Consider the following 21446-nt stretch of genomic DNA (forward strand, 5'->3'; position numbering starts at 1 on the left):
CTGCAGACTTACTGGTGACATGCGACAGAGCAAACTACTACTCTGTCCGGATTCATATTCTGAGTCCTTGCGCCTGTATGATATCTAAACTTTCCAGTGATATCCTGGCTGCCGAACCATACGCTATACTGCCAAAGTCTATCGCAGATTGAATCAGCGGTACATACATTGTCCTCAGTGAGGAACGCCCAGCCCCCCACTCCAACCCTGTCAGACAGCGCATCACATTCAGAACCTTCAGAATTTTCCCACCACTCTCTCAATGTGTTCTGCCCAGGTCAGCCTAGTGTCAAAGTACACCCCTAGGAACCTGAAGGCTCCCAGCCTCTCCAAGTTTCTTCCATACAACCTCAGGCATACCTCATCTCCAACCTTCCTCATGGTAAAGAACACTGTCTGACTTCATTACAGAGAATCTGAATCCCTACTTTAATGACCACCTCATCTACATCTTAACTGTGTATGATACATTTCTTCCACTAAGCCCCATCTGCAAATAAAGACCTTCCAATAATCTGGCCCACCTGAGTAAACATCATTGATATCGATTGAGAACAAAAGAGGACTAAATCACGCTCCCCTGCGGTGTACCGTTATCCACCAAGTAGCTGCCTGATAGAGATTTCCCCACCCTCACCTGGATAGACCTTTCAAACAGTTGACCGTTCTACACCCATAAGGTCAAGCTTGATTAGCAACCCCTCCTTCAACATCATATCATACGCCTTCCACATCAAAAAAACACCGCCACAACCACCTCCTTGTTGACCTGGGCCTTCCTGATCTCTGCTTCGAAGCAGAGCACTGGGTCCATAGTTCCCCTTCCTGAACCCACTCTGATGTGGCGATATTAACTCCCTGTTCTCCAGGAAGTAAGTTAGTCTCTCCGTAATCATACGTTCCATAATCTTACATACATGAGATGTTAGGGCTATTGGCCGATAGCTTGTTGGGTTTCTGGATTGCTACCACTACTGCCTCCTTCCAGCTGGCCATTAATTTCCCTTCCTCCCATACTCAGCTGGCCAGTAGTTCCCTTCCTCCCACACTCAGCTGGCCAGTAGTTTCCCTTCCTCCCACACTCTGTTGTACAGGCCCAAAACATTATCCAGCGCCTTATCGCTGAGATGGGCCAATATGACATAGCAAACCTCATCTTTCCCAGGTGAAGTTAACCCAGCCTTGCCTATTGCGGTCTTCATCTCTGCCATGGTAAATGGTGCATCCAATGCATCATTTACATCCTCCCTCCTGTCCATCACTCCGGGTTGCTCCTCTCCCGTTTTCTCTCCCCTTCTTTGACAGATTAGCTGAGCTCACTTCCTTAAAATACAGTATTTACACCCCTTTACCTTTTCCACATTTTGTTGTGTTACAGCTTGAATTTAAAATGGACTACATTTAGATGTTTTGTCACTGGCCTACACACAAAACCCCGTAAGGTCAAAGTGGAATTATGTTTTTCGAAATGTTTACAAATTCATGAAAAGCTGAAACGTCTTGAGTCAATAAGTATTCAACCCTTTGTTATGACAAGGCTAAATAAGTTCAGGAGTAAAACTGTGCATAGCAAGTCACATAAGTTGCATGGAGTCACTGTGTGTGCAATAATAGGGTTTAACATGATGTGTGAAGTTATTAATTACACTTTAGATGGTGTATCAATACACCCAGTTACTACGAAGATACAGGCTTCCTTTATAACTCAGTTGCCGGAGAGGGGAAAAAAAACGCTCAGGGATTTCACCATGGTGAGTTTAAAACAGTTAAATAGTTCTCTCTTATCACAGCCATTAAACTGAGGATGGATCAACAACATTGTAGTTAGTCCACAATACTAACCTAATTGCAGAGTGAAAAGAAGGAAGCCTGTACAGGTTAAAATATTCCAAAACATTCATCCTGTTTGCAACAAGGCACTGAAGTAATACTGCAAAAAGTATGGCAAAGCAATTCACACTCTGTTTTTGTCACGTCCGTCGTAAGGAGGAGACCAAGGTGCAGCATGGTATGTGTACATTCCTCTTTATTTTAGAATGAACACTGAACAAACTAACAAAATGACTGAACGAAGTGCTATACAACTAGTGCAGACAGGCAACTATACATAGACAGAACCCACAAAATACCCAAGGGAATATGGCTACCTAAATATGATCCCCAATCAGAGACAACGATAAACAGCTGCCTCTGATTGGGAACCAATTCAGGCCACCATAGACATACTAATACCTAGACTTACAAAAAAACCTAGATATACAAAAAAAAAACTAGACAATACAAAAACTAACATACCCACCCTAGTCACACCCTGACCCAACAAAAAAAAATAATAAAGAAAACAAAGATAACTAAGGTAAGGGCGTGACAGTTTTTTAAATTCAAAATGTATGTTCCTACACTTAAGACAAAATGTATCAAGACCTGACCTAATACCATACAGACAGTAGTTCACAGTGGGCTCACCTCAGTGAGATTGTGTGTGGTCCTGTGCTGCTCAGCCAGTTCCTCTGTGGGTTCAGGAGGAGGTGTAGTCTGGTTGTCCTCCATGACCATTGTCCCATCAGGGTTCCCCAGACCCTCCTCACACCCACCTCCTTCACCCGCATCACCTCTGGACCCCCCTCCTTGAATAGAGAGGTGATACAGATTACGGACACACTCCCTCAGGTATGTACACACAGATAATAAACACACTTTCAACATGGGGTGTTTACCCATCCCCACAATGCTTGAGTCCTATACTGTAGTTACAGAATGACTTAATTATTGTTAAACAAATCATGGTGGACATAAATATGTTGTTGTGGGTAAATGAGTCAGCTATGATAAGTCAAAAGTAATCATGAGACAAACCTGACTATACTATTGTGACGTGTACAGTAGGTGTTTGCTAGTGTGCCGGTATGCATATAACGTGCAGTCGTGTTTACGCAGAATAGGGTGAGATCAGATGCGATGTATATTAAAGATCATCTCAATGATAATTTTTAAAAAGTATTAGAATTATATATTTTTAGTTTTTATTAAACATAAACTAATTTGAAATACAACATATGAAAACCACCACATGCACATGTCTCCACTACAAATTTGCTTGATAAATTGCATTAAATTGATCAATACAAGTGTCTTGGGGGAAAAATTAAATAGTTGTATGGAAGTAATGAAATAGGCATTTAGCCTACAACGTTCAAGCACAATATAGCACCTTATAGAAATTAAGTAGTGCCTTCAGAAAGTATTCACACCCCTTGACTTTTTCCACATTTTGCTGTGTTACAAAGTGGGATTAAAATGGATTTAATTGTAATTTTTTTCCATGTCAATGATCAACACAAAATACTCTGTCAAAGTGGAAGAAAGTCTAATATTTGACTTTTAAGATTTAAAAAAAGAACAGAATATATCTTGATTAGATAAGTATTCAAACCCTGAGTCAATACATTTTAAAATCAAACACACTATGTAAGACTTTTTAGGCTTATATATGCCTCATACATTGAGTGTACAAAACAGACACCTTCCTAATATTGAGTCACGCGCACCCCCCCACTTTTGCCCCTCAGAACAGCCTCAATTTGGGTATAGACTCTACAAGGTGTCAAGGGATGCTGGCCCATGTTGACTCCAATGATTCTTATAGTTCTGTCAAGTTGGCTGGATATCCTTTGGGTTGTGGACCAGTCTTCATACACATTAAACTGTTGAGTGTTAAAAATCCAGCAGTGTTGCAGTTCTTGACACAAGCCAGTGCGCCTGGCACCTACTTCCATACCCCTTTCAAAAGCACTTAAATCGTTTGTCTTTCCCATTCACCCTCTGAATGGCACACACACACAATCCATTTCTCAATTATCTTTAATGCTTAAAAATCCTTCCACTGGTCTCCCCCCTTCATCTCCACTGATTGAAGTGGATTTAAGTGATATCAATAAGGGATCATAGCTTTCATCTTTTCAGTCTATGCCATGGAAAGAGCAGATGTTAATGTTCTGTGCACTCAGTGTATATCACACAATGTCTGGATGCAATATTCTACCCAGCAATATTCAACACTGAAATCTGTTACTTTCGTTGTGTCAAATTATATTTTCTGATGACAATAATGAAAATTAATTGTTGTCTTTAATGCAGTGTTTGAACTTAACATCAGAAGCTACTGAGACGAATAGTTGCTTTCTATGTTATAGAGTGGAATGTTTTTTCTGCTGGTGGTAGTTCCCGTCTGAGAACCTCTTCCAGGAGAATCTCTCCTCACAATGGGGTCAGCTGTAAGATTTCTCCCCTGTGTGGACCCTCTGGTGTCTCTTCAGGTGACCAGCCTGGGCGAAGCGCATGTGACACTGGGTACAGCCAAAGGGTTTCTCCCCTGTGTGGACCCTCTGGTGCCTCTTCAGGTTGCCAGCCTCAGCGAAGCGCATATGACACTGCGTACAGCTGTAGGGTTTCTCCCCTGTGTGGACCCTCTGGTGGATCTCCACCTTCTGGAGGCAGCTGAAGCCTTTGTTACAGAACATGCAGAGGAACCGTTTCTCTTTACCTGATGTTGCTCCACCTCCCCTCCCCTTGGCCCTTTGGCCCTTTGAGTTCAATACCTGATCGAAAAGGACGTGGTCGTGTGAATCGGAAGGTCCCATCGACGTGGACACTGACTCGCGATCCCTGACCGTGTGTAAAGGAGAGTGGGCCGTGACATTTGGATTTGTCTCCAAACTTTCCCTGTAATCTAAGAAATCTCTGCCTTGTGAGTATCCTTCTCCTAAGTGAGTCTTGTCTACATTCCATGTCAGAGGAGCGTCGCCCTCCACTTTCACAGTCACCTCATCTATGACCAGACCCTCCCCTTTCTTATCTAGGCACCCTTCAGAGTATACACTACTACTGTACCGGTTCCAGTCCCCTCTAGACAGATCAGTATGTGTCTCTAAACCCAAGGATATGTTGCCAGGGTCCATCTCTGTAGTGTAAGAACAAGACGGATCATCACCAGCAGTGATTTCACCATCTCCACGGGAATGAACCATCCTCTGGCTCTGGTGAAATACCGGTAAGTAATCTGTGCCGGGAGCAGGAGGATAGCGCAGTGGCCCCTTCCCCAGTCTCTCTGGGTCTGATCTGTGGTCAGATCCTGTTCGTAAGAGCCTGTGTGTTACAGTTAAAGTATCCGTGTCTGTCTCTGACTTGAGGACGGCGTTCTGCGTTCCACTGACCTCCGTGATTCTGTGTCGGGTCCTGGGCGGCGCTGGGGCGATGGTGGGGGGGTCCTTTGTGGCTACAAGGGGCTCTACCACCGCTCGAGTCTGGGTGTCTCTGCTGTGCCATGGGTCCTCCTCTCTTTCAGACCTCTCCAGCTTGACCCCAGAACCTGCAGCCTCTGCATCTGCAGACTGGCACAAGAAGAGGGGAGGTTATTACTGGTATATGAGTTGAATCGTATAACAATGTTGTAGGGAAGTCTCACAATCTCCCCTATGGCAGATACATGAGGATGTACATGTAAGACAGTGAATACCTGAGGGGAGCCTTACTGAAATAAACGGCCACATTTGATTTACAAAGTAACTAATATTTCACGCAACACTTCCACTGACCTCTATCATGATAACGTGCTGGGTTGAGGTTCCAATCCCCTCATCAACAGTGATTGGTTGGTCATCTTTCCATGTTTTGTGTGCTGCTGGCTTCACAAAGCTCCTGTGGCCTCCAGTGAGATTTCCTTCACCTGAGAGATTGATGGGGGGAAAAGAGGTGCTTCGGTTAGCTACTGTCAATGCTTAATATACACTATTGACACAGATGTAGGTAAAACATTTCATAACTTCTTGACATACAATTGATTGATTATGTTCCATGCATCACATTGTTTTCATTTAGTAAATAATGGGAAGTGCAGTAAATCAAGAATTTAGTTAGAATAAAATATTAGGTCGTTCCATTGAATTTAAATCATATTTTGACTGCACACCTTTTAATTTGGATCAGGTGTGAAATATTGCATAGTATCCAAAAACGGACCAAGATCCAATTCTGGTTAACCACTTCGAAAGACACAGAGGGCAACGGGGCGACAGTCCCCGCAGCCTCTGCCTTGCAAAACGTACCTCTTGCCGTTCCTCTGTATCGGTCGGAGATCTTGACACTACTGGGACGAATGGCGAGAACGCGCTCTCGCATTGTCCTCTCGGCGCGCTCCCGTGCCACCTTCAGTTCTAGTAGTTTCCTCCGCAATGACCTGTTTTCTTTCTGGCTTTGATTTATTTCCATACGAAACACTGCATAGTCGTCATCTACGAGTTTACAGATATTTGCCACGGCTGCATTCGCTAACACCTCCATGATGGAGGCTATTTGAGTGTGAAAAACCACACAGTCAGCCATTGTTAGCTAACGTTAACGTTTGCAGCTAGTTTACCTAGACAATATCAACCAAGTCCCGTCTCCAACGCAAATTTAAGACTACCTAGTGCAAGTATGTGATGCTATGCAGTTAAATTAGTAATATTTTGAGTTCCATGGCGTTAATAAATGTATAAATAACAACAACAAACCGCTAACGTGAAAATTGTAAATGCTTACTTCCGTTTACTACTACTTCGGTGAGGTTTTGTGGCGAATATTAAGCAAAAGATGCATTGCCGCCACCCACTGGACGGGGTGAAAAAATGCACAAGGTAACATTTTATTCCGTTATGGGGAAGGGAAAATAACATTATTCAATCTACAAAAAATGTACATAAACCAAAAAATTATAATCCTTCAGTCATTCAAAACCCCAAATACCATGCTAAGGCTCTGGGGCCTGAGAGAGCATGAAACAGTACTCCATCCCAACGGGCACATGATGTAATTATGATGTTATATAATGGTAATGTTCTGCACACATGTGATATGACCAAAATACTACTACTTTAAGATTTTAATGTTTTGATTGGATTTCAGCTGATTGGCCACTTTTTAAAGAGATTCACAGGTACTTTTGTATCATTTTTTTGCTAGTAGTTCTGAAACTAGCATGCACAGGCCAAAAGTGTTCCCCGAAAATTGCGTACTGCGTCGCATGTCCAGATATGTGCACCACGTCATTTCTCTCTCTCGCTATCTCTCTCGTGTCCACTGAGCCATTGGGCCAACCCTGCAACCTCATTGGAAAATGGTGCGAGGGGCTGAAGTACATTTGCTTTTGCTAGAATTTGGATTACCAGGGGGCTGGCCAAGGTGGGGGGGAAATGGAACAACTTCAAGAAAACAGTCACTTCCGTGGCAAATTGAAGGAAGGCAGTAATTCGGCACGTAAATTATGCATGTATGAACTACTCATTGACACATCCAGCCCAAAGCGGGAGGTTTAAACAATACACTACATGGCCAAAAGTATGGCCCTTCAAATGAGTGGATTCAGCTATTTCAACCACAACCGTTGCTAACAGGTGTATAAAATTGAGCACACACCCATGCAATCTCCATAGACAAACATTGGCAGTAGAATGGCCCATACTGAAGAGCTCAGTGACTTTCAACGTGGCAGCATCATAGGATGCCACCTTTCTAACAAGTCAGTTTGTCAAATTGCTATGGAACAGCATCTGATTAGGCAATGAGGGATTGCTATGTGCTGCTCAGCTGGTTCCTCTGTGGGTTCAGGAGGAGGTGTAGTCTGGTTGTCGTCTATGACCATGGTCCCCTCAGGGTTACCCAGACCCTCCTCACACCCCTCCTCCTTCACCAGCACCTCTGGACCCTCCTCCTCTTGGAAGAGAGGTGATACAGATCACACAGACATACACTCCATCAGGTATGTACACACAGATAATAAACACACTTTCAACGTGGAGTGTTTACCCATCCCCACTACGTTTGAGTCCTATACTGTAGTTACAAAATGACTTCATTGTTGTTAAACCCATCATGGTGGACATAAATATGATGTGGGTAAATATGAGTCAGCTGAGTCAGCTATGATAGGTCAAGTCATCCACAAACCTGAGTAAACTATTTTGACATGTACAGTAGGTGTTTGTTAGTGTCTGGGTTTGTGTTGGTATATTTAGTAAGTGTATATTAGTTATAAAGTGCTCTTGGGTGTATGTAGAATAGGGTGAGATCAGATGTGATGTATATTAAAGAGTCTCAATGCAAGTCAAAGAAAAGTCCCATTGTTTTTATTATGTTTATTAATCATTTTAAATACACCATATTAAAACCACACATGCACATGTCTCTACTACAAATCTGCTTGACACACTGCATTCATTTTTTCATTAAAAGGTTATTCGGGGGGGATGCAGTTGTTGAATGGAAGTAATGAAATAGGCATTTGTGAACATCATTTAGCCTACACAGTACAAACAATATATCACCTTTACTTATTCCACATTTTGTTGTTACAAAGTGGGATTAAAATGGATTTGTCTTTTGTTTTAACGACACAAAATACTCAATGTCAAAGTGGAAGAAAAATTTTACATTTGTAAAAGAAAGTGAAAAATAAAACTAATCTTCATCAGATAAGTATTCAACCCCTGAGTCAATACATGTTAAACACATTACGTAACCCTTTTTAGGCTGTACAAAGTGTGTACAAAACATTGACACCTTCCTAATATTGAGTTGCCCTCAGAACAGCCTCAATTTGTTGGGGTATGGACTCTATAAGGTGTCGAAAGCATTCCACAGGGATTCTGGCCTATGTTGAGTCCAACTCTTCCTACAAGTTGGCTGAATGTCCTTTGGGTAGTGGACCATTATTGATAGACACAGAAAACTGTTGAACAGGGCTCCGGGCAGCCGAGCGGAAATGGAGGAAAACTCGCCTCCCTGCGGACCTGGCATCCTTTCACTCCCTCCTCTCTACATTTTCCTCCTCTGTCTCTGCTGCTAAAGCCACTTTCTACCACTCTAAATTCCAAGCATCTGCCTCTAACCCTAGGAAGCTCTTTGCCACCTTCTCCTCCCTCCTGAATCCCCCCTCCTCCCTCTCTGCAGATGACTTCGTCAACCATTTTGAAAAGAAGGTCGACGACATCCGATCCTCGTTTGCTAAGTCAAACGACACCGCTGGTTCTGCTCACACTGCCCTACCCTGTGCTCTGACCTCTTTCTCCCCTCTCTCTCCAGATGAAATCTCGCGTCTTGTGACGGCCGGCCGCCCAACAACCTGCCCGCTTGACCCTATCCCCTCCTCTCTTCTCCAGACCATTTCCGGAGACCTTCTCCTTACCTCACCTCGCTCATCAACTCATCCCTGACCGCTGGCTACGTCCCTTCCGTCTTCAAGAGAGCGAGAGTTGCACCCCTTCTGAAAAAACCTACACTCGATCCCTCCGATGTCAACAACTACAGACCAGTATCCCTTCTTTCTTTTCTCTCCAAAACTCTTGAACGTGCCGTCCTTGGCCAGCTCTCCCGCTATCTCTCTCAGAATGACCTTCTTGATCCAAATCAGTCAGGTTTCAAGACTAGTCATTCAACTGAGACTGCTCTTCTCTGTATCACGGAGGCGCTCCGCACTGCTAAAGCTAACTCTCTCTCCTCTGCTCTCATCCTTCTAGACCTATCGGCTGCCTTCGATACTGTGAACCATCAGATCCTCCTCTCCACCCTCTCCGAGTTGGGCATCTCCGGCGCGGCCCACGCTTGGATTGCGTCCTACCTGACAGGTCGCTCCTACCAGGTGGCGTGGCGAGAATCTGTCTCCTCACCACGCGCTCTCACCACTGGTGTCCCCCAGGGCTCTGTTCTAGGCCCTCTCCTATTCTCGCTATACACCAAGTCACTTGGCTCTGTCATAACCTCACATGGTCTCTCCTATCATTGCTATGCAGACGACACACAATTAATCTTCTCCTTTCCCCTTCTGATGACCAGGTGGCGAATCGCATCTCTGCATGTCTGGCAGACATATCAGTGTGGATGACGGATCACCACCTCAAGCTGAACCTCGGCAAGACGGAGCTGCTCTTCCTCCCGGGGAAGGACTGCCCGTTCCATGATCTCGCCATCACGGTTGACAACTCCATTGTGTCCTCCTCCCAGAGCGCTAAGAACCTTGGCGTGATCCTGGACAACACCCTGTCGTTCTCAACTAACATCAAGGCGGTGGCCCGTTCCTGTAGGTTCATGCTCTACAACATCCGCAGAGTACGACCCTGCCTCACACAGGAAGCGGCGCAGGTCCTAATCCAGGCACTTGTCATCTCCCGTCTGGATTACTGCAACTCGCTGTTGGCTGGGCTCCCTGCCTGTGCCATTAAACCCCTACAACTCATCCAGAACGCCGCAGCCCGTCTGGTGTTCAACCTTCCCAAGTTCTCTCACGTCACCCCGCTCCTCCGCTCTCTCCACTGGCTTCCAGTTGAAGCTCGCATCCGCTACAAGACCATGGTGCTTGCCTACGGAGCTATGAGGGGAACGGCACCTCAGTACCTCCAGGCTCTGATCAGGCCCTACACCCAAACAAGGGCACTGCGTTCATCCACCTCTGGCCTGCTCGCCTCCCTACCACTGAGGAAGTACAGTTCCCGCTCAGCCCAGTCAAAACTGTTCGCTGCTCTGGCCCCCCAATGGTGGAACAAACTCCCTCACGACGCCAGGACAGCGGAGTCAATCACCACCTTCCGGAGACACCTGAAACCCCACCTCTTTAAGGAATACCTAGGATAGGATAAGTAATCCTTCTCACCCCGCCCTAAAAGATTTAGATGCACTATTGTAAAGTGGCTGTTCCACTGGATGTCATAAGGTGAATGCACCAATTTGTAAGTCGCTCTGGATAAGAGCGTCTGCTAAATGACTTAAATGTAATGTATGTAATGAGTGTGAAACATCCAGCGGCGTTGCAGTTCTTGACACAAACTGGTGCGCCTGCCATCTACTACCATACCCCATTCAAAGGCACTTAAATATTTTGTCTTGCCCATTCACCCTCTGAATGGCAGACATACACAATCCTTCTTTAACCTGTCTGCTCCCCTTCCTCTACACTGATTGAAGTGGATTTAAAAAGTGACATCAATAAGGGATCAAAGCTTTCACCTGGTCAGTCTATGTCATGGAAAGTGCAGGTGTCCTTAATGTTTTGTACACTCAGTGTATATCACACATGTCTGGATGCAATATTCTACCCAAAAATATTCAACACTGAAATCTGTTACTATGGTTATTCCAAATGATATTTTCTGCTGAAAATAATGAAAATGAATGGTTGTCTTTAATGCAGTGTTTGATCCAAACATCAGAAGCTATGAAGTGGAATGGTTTTTCTGCTGGTGTATTCTGAGGTAGCTCCTCTCTAACAACCTCTTCCCACAGTGCGTACAGGCGAACCACATTTCGCCCGTTTGGCCCTTCAGGTGCATCTTCAGATGGTGCTGGCTGGAGAATCTGTTCTCACACTGGGGTCAGCTATATTATTTATCCCCTTTGTGGACCCTCTGGTGTCTCTTCAGGTGACCAGCCTGGGCAAAGCGCATGTGACACTGGGTACAGCTGAAGGGTTTCTCCCCTGTGTGGACCCTCTGGTGCTTCTTCAGGTTGCCAGCCTCAGCGAAGCGCATATGACACTGGGTACAGCCGAAGGGTTTCTCCCCTGTGTGGACCCTCTGGTGGATCTCCACCTTCTGGGGGCAGCTGAAGCCTTTGTTACAGAATATGCATAGGAACCGTTTCTCTTTACTTTTGCCTGATGTTGCTCCTCTACCCTGTGCCTTGGCCTTTTGGCCCTTTGAGTTCAATACCTGATCGAAAAGGACGTGGTCCTGTGAATTGGAAGGTCCCATCAACGTGGACACTGACTCGCGATCCCTGACAGTGTGTAAAGGAGATTGGGTCGTGACATTTGGATTTGTCTCTAAGCTTTCCCTGTAATTTAAGAAATCTCTGCCTTGTGAGTGTCCTTCTCCTAAGTCAGTCTTGTCTACATTCCATGTCAGAGGAGCGTCGCCCTCCACTTTCACAGTGACTTCATCTACGACTACAACCTCCCCTTTCTTATCTAGGCACCCTTCAGAGTATAAACTACTACTGTACCGGTTCCAGTTTCTTCTGGACAGATCAGTGAGTATCTCTAAGCCCAAGGGCATGATGCCAGGGTCCATCTCTGTAGTATAAGAACAAGACAGATCATTGCCAGTCTCTAATGCGTCTCCTGAGTCCCGAAGGGAATGAACAGTCCTCGGGCTTGGGTTACTGTGAAGTAAATACTCTGAGCCGGAAGCAGGAGGACAGCCCAGTCTCCCCAGCCCCAGTCTTTCTGGGTCTGATCTCTGGTCAGATCCTGTGCGTAAGAGCCTGTGTGTAACAGTTAAAGTATCCGTGTCTGTCTCTGACTTGAGGACGGCGTTCTGCGTTCCACTGACCTCCGTGATTCTGTGTCGGGTCCTGGGCGGCGCTGGGGCGATGGTGGGGGGGTCCTTTGTGGCTACATGGGGCTCTACAGCTGCCCGAGTCTGGGTGTCTCTGCTGTGCCATGGGTCCTCCTCTCTTTCAGACCTCTCCAGCTTGACCCCAGAACCTGCAGCCTCTGTTTCTGCAGACTGACACAAGAAGAGAGGAGGTTATTACCCGGTACATGAGTTGAATTGGATTACAATGTTGTTGAGGATGTACATGTAAGACAGTGAATACCTGAGGGGAGCCTTACTGAAATAAACGGCCACATTTGATTTACAAAGTAACTAATATTTCATGCCACACTATTACACTAACCTCTATCATGATAACTTGCTGGGTTGAGGTTCCACTCCCCTCATCAACAGTGATTGGTTGGTCATCTCTCCATGTAATGTGTCCTGCTGGCTTCACAAAGCTCCTGTGGCCTTCAGTGAGATGTCCTTCACCTGAGAGAGTGATTTCAGGAAGAGGTTAGGTTAGCTACTGTCAATGCTTAATGGTATGTTTTACACTATTGACATGTTCTAGAATTGGCAAGGATATAACTTCTTGATATACTATTGATTGATTATGTTCCATGCATCCCAGTTTTCAATGAGTAAATAATAGAAAATGCAGTAAATCAAGTTAGAATATGATATTGTGTCATACCATTTAATTTCAATCATATTTTGAACGCAGAACTTTTCATTTGGACTAAACTTATATACATATTTGCCCATGATAGAAGTAGTCAGATATGAACTGTTCTGAGAAAGTAGCTGATTTTAGCAATTTTTAGATAATTGACGTTAAATGGCAAAAAAAAAAAAAAGTTAATTGTTTTTTTTATTAAATGTAATAAACAAATTATAAAATAGATTAACAACCCTGTTTGTAAGCATTTAAATTATATAAAACTTAACCATTTATATTTTCCAGTGATGAAGACATAGATATCTCATGGTAAGGTGGGGTCGACTTTGAGCACATCGATCTCCTAAATGTTTTGGTATTCAGGTCCAAAAAGTTACTTTCTGACCACTTCTACCATGAGCAAACATGTAGAGAAAGTTTTGTTCAACTCAAATGGGGTGTGGTTAAAAAGTGATTGAAATCAAATGGAAAGACCCAATATCATATTCTAAACAGAATCTTGATGCACGACATTATCTATTATTAACTCACTTAAAACAATGTGATGTATGGAACAAAACCAATCGAGCTATAAACATAATGGTTTTGGTTAAACTAATTTGGGGGGAGATGTGGAACGAACCTATTGTGTCTTTGGGCAAAATAACTAAGTAATCAGGTGAATTATTGCATTCTAACTATCCAAAAACTGACCAAGATCCAATTCTGATTAACACATCTAAAGACACACATGCACAAAGGGGAACAAGGCGACAGGCACTGAGCTATATGAACCGAGACACCCTGGGCCTTGCCAAATGTACCTCTTGCCATTCCTCTGTATCGGTCGAGGATCTTGACACTACTGGGACGACTGGCGAGGACGCGCTCTTGCGTTGTCCTCTCTGCGCGCTCACGTGCCACCTTCAGTTCCAGTAGTTTCCTCCGCAATGTCCTGTTTTCTTTCCGGCTTTGAGTTAATTCCAAACGAAACACTGCATAGTCGTCATCTACGAGTTTACAGATCTCTGCTACGGCTGCATTCGCTAGAACCTCCATGATGGAGGCTATTTGAGTGTGAAAAACCAAACAGTCAGCCATTGTTAGCAGCTAACTTTACCAAGACAACATCAGCCAAGTCCTGTCTCCAACGCGAATCAAATACTACCTGGGGCAAGTATGTAATGCCGTGTAGTTAAATTTGTAATATTTTGAGTTCTATTGATTTAACAAATGTCTAAATAACAACAATATAACCGCTAACGTGAAAATTGAAACTGGTCAATGCTTACTTCCGTTTACTACTTCTTAGATGAGGTTTTGTTGCGAATTTCACGCAAAAGGTGTATTGCCGCCACCAACTGGATAGGGGTGAAAAAATGCAATAAATGATATTATGGGGAACGGAAAATAACATTATTCCACACAAACTACCAACATTTTACAAAAACGACAAAAATCCCACTCCAGTCATTCAAAAACTCAAATACCTTGCTAAGGCTCTGGGACCTGAGAAGGTGAGACAGTACTACATCCCAACTGGCACATTATGTCATTATGATGATAAATAATGGTCAGTTTAAGATGTCTTTTTTTGAGAGAAAATGTGTACTACATCACATATGTCCAGATATGTGCACCACGTCATTGCTCTCTCTCTCTCTCTCTCTCTCTCTCGCTCTCGCTCTCTCTGCTGTGTCCACTGAGCCGTTAGGCCGCACTGCAACCTCATTGGATAATGCTGTGGGGGGCTGAAGTACATTGGTTAGAACTTGAATTGCCTAGGGGCTGGCCCAGATTTGGGGGGTGTAGAGAAAATGGCTTGGCACAACTTCAAGAATACAAATCAAATGTTATTTGTCACATGCGTTGAATACAGTGAAACACTTACTTACAAGCCCTTAAACAACAATGCAGTTTTAAGAAGATAACAAATAATTAAAGAGCAGCATTAAATAACAATAGCAGGGCTATATACAGGGGTTACCAGTTCAGAGTCAATGTGCAAGGGAACTGGTGTCGAGGTAATTATGTACATGTAGGTAGAGTGGCTATGCATAGATAATAATAGAGAGTAGCAGCAGTGTGTGTGTGTGTGTGGGGGGGTGTAGAGAAAATGGCTTGGCACAACTTCAAGAATACAAATCAAATGTTATTTGTCACATGCGTTGAATACAGTGAAACACTTACTTACAAGCCCTTAAACAACAATGCAGTTTTAAGAAGATAACAAATAATTAAAGAGCAGCATTAAATAACAATAGCAGGGCTATATACAGGGGTTACCAGTTCAGAGTCAATGTGCAAGGGAACTGGTGTCGAGGTAATTATGTACATGTAGGTAGAGTGGCTATGCATAGATAATAATAGAGAGTAGCAGCAGTGTGTGTGTGTGTGGGGGGGTGTAGAGAAAATGGCTTGGCACAACTTCAAGAATACAAATCAAATGTTATTTGTCACATGCGTTGAATACAGTGAAACACTTACTTACAAGCCCTTAAACAACAATGCAGTTTTAAGAAGATAACAAATAATTAAAGAGCAGCATTAAATAACAATAGCAGGGCTATATACAGGGGTTACCAGTTCAGAGTCAATGTGCAAGGGAACTGGTGTCGAGGTAATTATGTACATGTAGGTAGAGTGGCTATGCATAGATAATAATAGAGAGTAGCAGCAGTGTGTGTGTGTGGGGGCCTACCACTGTTGTGTCATCAGTAAACTTAATGATGGTGTTGGTATGAACAGGGAGTACAGGAAGGGACTGAGCACGCACCCCTGAGGGGCCCCCGTGTTGAGGATCAGCGTGGCGGATGTGTTGTTACCTACCCTTACCACTTGGGGTAGCCCGTCAGGAAATCCAGGATCCAGTTGCAGAGGGAGGTGTTTAGTCCCAGGGTCCTTAGCTTAGTGATGAGCTTTGAGGGCACTATGGTGTTGAACGCTGAACTGTAGTCAATGAATAGCATTCTCACTTAGGTGTTCCTTTTGTCCAGGTGGGAAATGGCAGTGTGGAGTGCAATAGTGTATCATCTGTGTACCTGTTGGTGGCTTATGCAAATTGGAGTAGGTCTAGGGTTTCTGGGATAATAGTGTTGATGTGAGCAATGACCAGCCTTTCAAAGCATTTCATGGCTACAGATGTGAGTGCTACGGGTCGGTAGTCATTTAGGAAGGTTACCTTAGTGTTCTTGGGCACAGGGACTATGGTGGTCTGCTTTTAACATATTGGTATTACAGACTCAGACAGGGAGAGGTTGAAAATGTCAGTGAAGACACTTGCCAGTTGGTCAGCGCATGCTCGGAGTGTACGTCCTGGTAATTAGTCTGGCCCAGCGGCCTTGTGAATGTTGACCTGTTTAAAGGTCTTACTCTCATCAGCTACGGAGAGCGTGATCACAGAGTTGTTCGGAGCAGCTGATGCTCTCATGCATGTTTCAGTGTTACTTGCCTCAAAGCGAGCACAGAAGTTATTTAGCTCGTCTGGTAGGCTTGTGTCAGTGGGCAGCTCTCAGCTGTGCTTCCCTTTGTAGTTTGTAATAGTTTGCAAGCCTTGTCACATCCGACGAGCGCCGGAGCCAGTTTAGTACGATTCGATCTTAGTCCTGTGTTGATGCTTTGCCTGTTTGATGGTTCGTCGGTGGGCATAGCAGGATTTCTTATAAGCTTCCGGGTTAGAGTACCGCTCCTTGAAAGCGGCAGCTCTACCCTTTAGCTCAGTGCGAATGTTGCCTGTAATCCATGCCTTCTGGTTGGGGTATGTACGTACAGTCACTGTGGGGACGATGTCCTCGATGCACTTATTGATAAAGCCAGTGACTTATCTGGTGTACTCCTCAATGCCATTGGAAGAATCCCGGAACATATTCCAGTCTGTGCTAGCTAAACAGTCCTGAAGCATCTGCTTCATCTGACCACTTTTTTTTATAGGCCGAGTCACTGGTGCTTCCTGCTTTAATATTTGCTTGTAAAGAAGGAATCAGGAGGATAAGAGTTATGGTCAGATTTGCAAAATGGAGCAATCAACAGTTGCTTCAAAACTGGGGATTTCGTGGCTCATTGAGGTAAAACAGTAATTCTGCCCATAGATTATGCATGTATGAACTACACATTGACACATGGACAAAAGTAGGTCCCTTCAAATTAGTGGATTCGGCTATTTCAGCCACATCCGTTGCTAACAGGTGTATAAAATCAAACATTGACAGTGGAATGGCCTGTACTGAAGATCTCAGTGACTTTCAACGTGGCACTGTCATTGTGGTACCGGAGCGCCAAATCTAGGTCCAAAAGACTTCTTAACTGCTTCTACCCCCAAGCCATAAGACTCCTGAACAGCTAATCAAATGGCTACCCAGACTATTTGCATTGTCCCCACCTCTTTTACGCTGCTGCTACTCTCTGTTTATTATCTATGCATAGTCACGTTAACTCTACCTACATGTACATATTACCTCAAATACCTCTACTAACTGGTGCCAGCGCACATTGACTCTGTACCGGCACCCCCTGTAAATTGCCTTGCTATTGTTATTTTTTACTTATCTATTTTTACTTAACACTTATTTTTCTTAAAACTGCATTGTTGGTTAAGGGCTTGTAAGTAAGCATTTCACTGTAAGATGAATTCGGTGCATGTGACAAATTTGATTTGATTTGACACCACCTTTTTAACAATTCAGTTCGTCAAATGTCTGCCCTGCTACAGGTGCCCTGGTCAACTGTAAGTGCTGTTATTGTGAAATGGAAACATCTAGGAGCAATAATGGCTCAACCACAAAGTGGTAGGTCACACAAGTACACAGAATGGGAACGCCGAGTGCTGTTGCGCGCAGCACTGCCTCTGGAAGCAACGTCAGCACAAGAATCTTGGTCGGAAGCTTCATGAAAATGGTTTCCATGGCCGAGCAGCCACACACAAGTCTAAGATCACCATGCTCGATGCAAAGCGTTGGCTGGAGTGGTGTAATGCTTGCTGCCATTGAACTCTGGAGCAGTGAAAACGCATTCTCGAGTGATGAATCACGCTTCACCATCTGGCAGTTCGACGGACAAATCTGGGTTTGGCGGACGCCAGGAGAACGCTATCTGCCCGACTGCTTAGTGCCAACTGTAAAGTTTGGTGGAGGAGGAATAATGGACTGCCACTGCGAGGACAATCAGCTGTCCGTCCTGTCTCCCTGTAGCGCTATCTTAGGCGTCTCGCAGTACGGACATTGCAATGTATTGCCCTGAATAACATCTGCAGTCCTCATGCCTCCTTGCAGCATGCCTAAGGCACTTTCAACCAGATGAGCAGGGACCCTGTGCATCTTTCTTTTGGTGTTTTTCAGTCAGTAGAAAGGTCTCTTTAGTGTCCTAAGTTTTTACAAAAGTGACCTTAATTGCCTACCGTCTGTAAGCTGTTAGTGTCTCAATGACTGTTCCGTAGGTGCATGTTCATTAATTGTTTATGGTTCATTGAACAAGCATGGGAAACAGTGTTTAAACTCTTTACCATGAAGATCTGTGAAGTTATTTGGATTTTTACGAATTATCTTTGAAAAACAGGGTCCTGACAAAGGAACATTTATTTTTTTGCTAATTTTCTATTGTGATTTTTTTTGTCATTAATCTACACAATTTTACCAATGCTTACAAATGAATTAGTTAGTTGTTGCATAAGTATTCACCCCTTTTGTTAAGGCAAGCCTACATTAGTCTAGGAGTCAAATTTGTCTTTACAAATCACATAAGTTACATAGATTTACTGTGTGAAATAGGGGTTGACATGATTTCTGAATGACTACCCCTTCCTCTGCCCCCCATACATCTGTAAGGTCCCTCAGTCAAGTATTGAATTTCAAGTACAGATTCAAATGCATTAAGAAGGAAAGAAATTCCACAAATGAACTTTTAACAAGGTACACCTGTTAATTGAAATTCATTCCAGGTGGCTACATCATGAAGCTTGTTGAGAGGATGCCAAGTGTGCAAAGCTGTCATCAAGGCAAAGGGTGGCTACTTTGAAGAATCTCAAATATAAAATATATTTTGATTTGTTTAATACTTTTTTGGTTACTACATGATTCCATATGTGTTATTTCATAGTGTTGATGTATGTCTTTACTATTATTCTACAATGTAGAAAAATAGTAAAAATAAAGAAAAACCCTTGAATGAGTAGGTGTGTCAAACTTTTGACTGGTACTGTATATTAGGTTATATTGTTCTTTAATCTTAACAATAAAACATTTAAAAATCCACTTTGAGAGTATTTTGTGTAGGTTCTTTAGAAACCCAAGGGTGGTGAATACTTATGATACCCACTATGTCAGCTTAATAATGGTTCCCAGATATTCCCTGTGTATGTCTCAAGCCACACTGCTACGATTTCTTCACATTGTGGACACTCCTATGTCTGATAAGGTTAGTCAGGAAGGAGAAGGTCTTGTAACATAGTTTGCACTTGAAGGGCCTCTCATTGGTGTGAACGGTCCCGTGCATCTTCACATAGTTTGCCTCAGTGAAGCGCTTGCCGCTCGTGGGGCAGGCGTACAGTTTGTCAGCGTCCGTCCTAACGCTCAGCCTCCTACGTTGTGACCCAATGACACCAGAGGGGATAGAATCAGGAGCCACCACACTCAGGTGGTTAGTCTTTGAGCTCCCTCCTTGACTTCTAGTCAATGTTTGGAAGTTGTTGGGATTCTATACTCTGTTATCGGCTATGTACCTCTTGTGGTGAATACCCATCCTGACCCTGTCTGTATTGGTAACCCTGAGGTAACTGAGGAAGGCTAAACCCAGGTCTAGGCCCAGGGTTTCTATGAACCCAGTCACGAGGCATTAAAATATATCCTGAAGGAGAAGACAGACTTGCTGATAGACTACCACCAGGGGGAGGGGGTCTCCCACCACTCTCTGTGAAGGCTGAAGCCCAGGTTGACCTGCTCTGTTCATCATGGTTACTGTGGTGTTTGTATCAAAGACCCTCCTGTTCCTATCTCTATCAGCTCCAGGCCCTGCTCCATCCCTGCACTGAGACTGTGAAGAGAAGGGTCTGGACTGCAGACTGGATCCCTGACTGGAGCCTCTGTCTCTCTGATGACCACCAGGCCTGAGGTTGTTCAGTCCACCTGTCCACTGGTTGTGTTCTATGTAGTGGTGGAGTCTCTGTCCCTTGCGGTTGGGTCCTGGTTCCGACTCGGAAAGGAAAAGCAATGGCTCCTGATCCAGCGTCCTGATCTGGGGTCAGGGTTTGTGACCAGACACTTCATAGGTCCAGTCTCTCCCACCAGCAACAACAGACTGCAGACACAAATGGGCATTCCAATGTAAAAAGACCCATGAGCACTGACGTGACATTCATAAGAGCATGTCAAATTGAGTGTCAAATGAATGCTGAGAATATATATATTTTAAATTAAGGCATATATGCATTTTTCAAAAACTGTCCATCGTTAAAAAATGTCAATGAGCAGAGGCTTTGATTTCTGGTCAAACAGATGGATATAGGGTCTTAGACAACAATATCTACCAGAAAAAAAGTATTCGGGTTTTAGAAATACATCAAACCACAATCATGCTGAAGACCCCTGCTAAATAACTTCAACACTTATATTTTGTTTTGGATAACTTTTTCTGTACGTTTAAGAAACCTTGCCTTGTAATTCCGTTTGCAAAACCCCACATATCTTTGGATTTTCTCATTTCTTTCCCTCATGAGAAGGAAGGATAATGAAAGTTCACAGAAGTTACAAGTAAAAGTAGACCTACCATTAGTTTGTGTTTTTACTGATATCAAGTTTATGAATTACAGGATTTAGACTTGTAATTGTGTTTCAAAAATGGTAATGGATTAACTGCAATTAAATTGGCTATAATTGGAAATCACAGTAGTCACACACTACAGTTAGGTCTCTTGCTACTTTTCTTCCATCCACTGGCATACTGTTTATTTTTTCTGTCATCTGGTGGTCAAAGCAAGACTGTGAAAACAGTCTGGACCAACCCACCCTCTCCTCTCCTGTCTCCTACTACATACCCTCTTTCCATTTACTGTTACAAGCATCCTCACCCAGTGAGCACCAAGCGAAACCGGATGTCCGTGGATGTGGAAAACTTGTTGAAATTTGGTCAGTCCGCCCTTCTGAAATTGTTACCAAACAGTTGTGTTTCTGTAAAATATTCTGTGGAAATTGTTCAAATTAGTCCTTATGCATAGTTGTGTGTTTGTTCAACTTTGAAATCAGTGTTTTTTGTTTTGTAACATCTTGAAGTGGAATTGCCCAAATTGAACAGAAATACATAAAGGTTTATATAAGAAACATGACATTATAAAATGTTCACCAGTCAAGCCCATCTCTAACACTGATTCAAGTACCCAACAATATTGGAGTTTATTAAAAAAATGTCCATATGTTTTGGTTCGACTGAGATAAGGGAAACTCAGTCCCTGCAAT

At 43.7% G+C, this 21446-nt stretch overlaps 2 protein-coding genes across 3 annotated transcripts in view; both read right to left on the reverse strand.

Moving 5' to 3' along the window:
* Positions 1-4109: 4109 nt before the first annotated feature.
* On the reverse strand, positions 4110-6604 carry LOC118361960 (neurotrophin receptor-interacting factor 1-like). The gene is made up of 3 exons (XM_035742198.2): positions 6105-6604; positions 5595-5725; positions 4110-5390 (listed from the first exon to the last, which is right to left on the reverse strand). The coding sequence occupies exons 1-3, from the start codon at positions 6379-6381 to the stop codon at positions 4269-4271; spliced, it is 1530 nt and encodes a 509-aa protein (XP_035598091.2). The 5' UTR covers positions 6382-6604; the 3' UTR covers positions 4110-4268.
* Positions 6605-10095: 3491 nt separating this feature from the next.
* The window catches only part of LOC118361940 (zinc finger protein 205-like), a 52055-nt gene continuing 40704 nt past the window's right edge, over positions 10096-21446 (reverse strand). The window contains exons 1-3 of one of the 2 annotated variants that reach the window (XM_035742175.2): positions 13830-14182; positions 12706-12836; positions 10096-12533 (exon numbers count right to left, since the gene is read on the reverse strand). In XM_035742175.2, coding sequence (XP_035598068.2) covers positions 11409-12533; positions 12706-12836; positions 13830-14106 — 1533 coding nt within the window. In that variant the 5' untranslated portion in view covers positions 14107-14182 and the 3' untranslated portion in view covers positions 10096-11408. Of the gene's footprint in view, positions 12534-12705; positions 12837-13829; positions 14183-21446 lie in introns of those variants that run through there. The other variant, XM_052485326.1, reaches the window with a different exon arrangement.

The sequence above is a fragment of the Oncorhynchus keta genome, chromosome 29, assembly GCF_023373465.1.
Source record: "Oncorhynchus keta strain PuntledgeMale-10-30-2019 chromosome 29, Oket_V2, whole genome shotgun sequence".
NCBI lineage: Eukaryota > Metazoa > Chordata > Actinopteri > Salmoniformes > Salmonidae > Oncorhynchus > Oncorhynchus keta.

Bases quoted from the DNA above. Each gene is read 5' to 3' on its own strand.
- LOC118361960 (XM_035742198.2), bottom strand. From the start codon at position 6,381: ATGGCTGACTGTGTGGTTTTTCACACTCAAATAGCCTCCATCATGGAG. The intron at 5,726-6,104 runs GTACGTTTTGCA...TCAATCTCTCAG, and splicing joins ATACAGAGGAACGGCAAGAG to GTGAAGGAAATCTCACTGGA. The intron at 5,391-5,594 runs GTCAGTGGAAGT...TTCTTGTGCCAG, and splicing joins AGCACGTTATCATGATAGAG to TCTGCAGATGCAGAGGCTGC.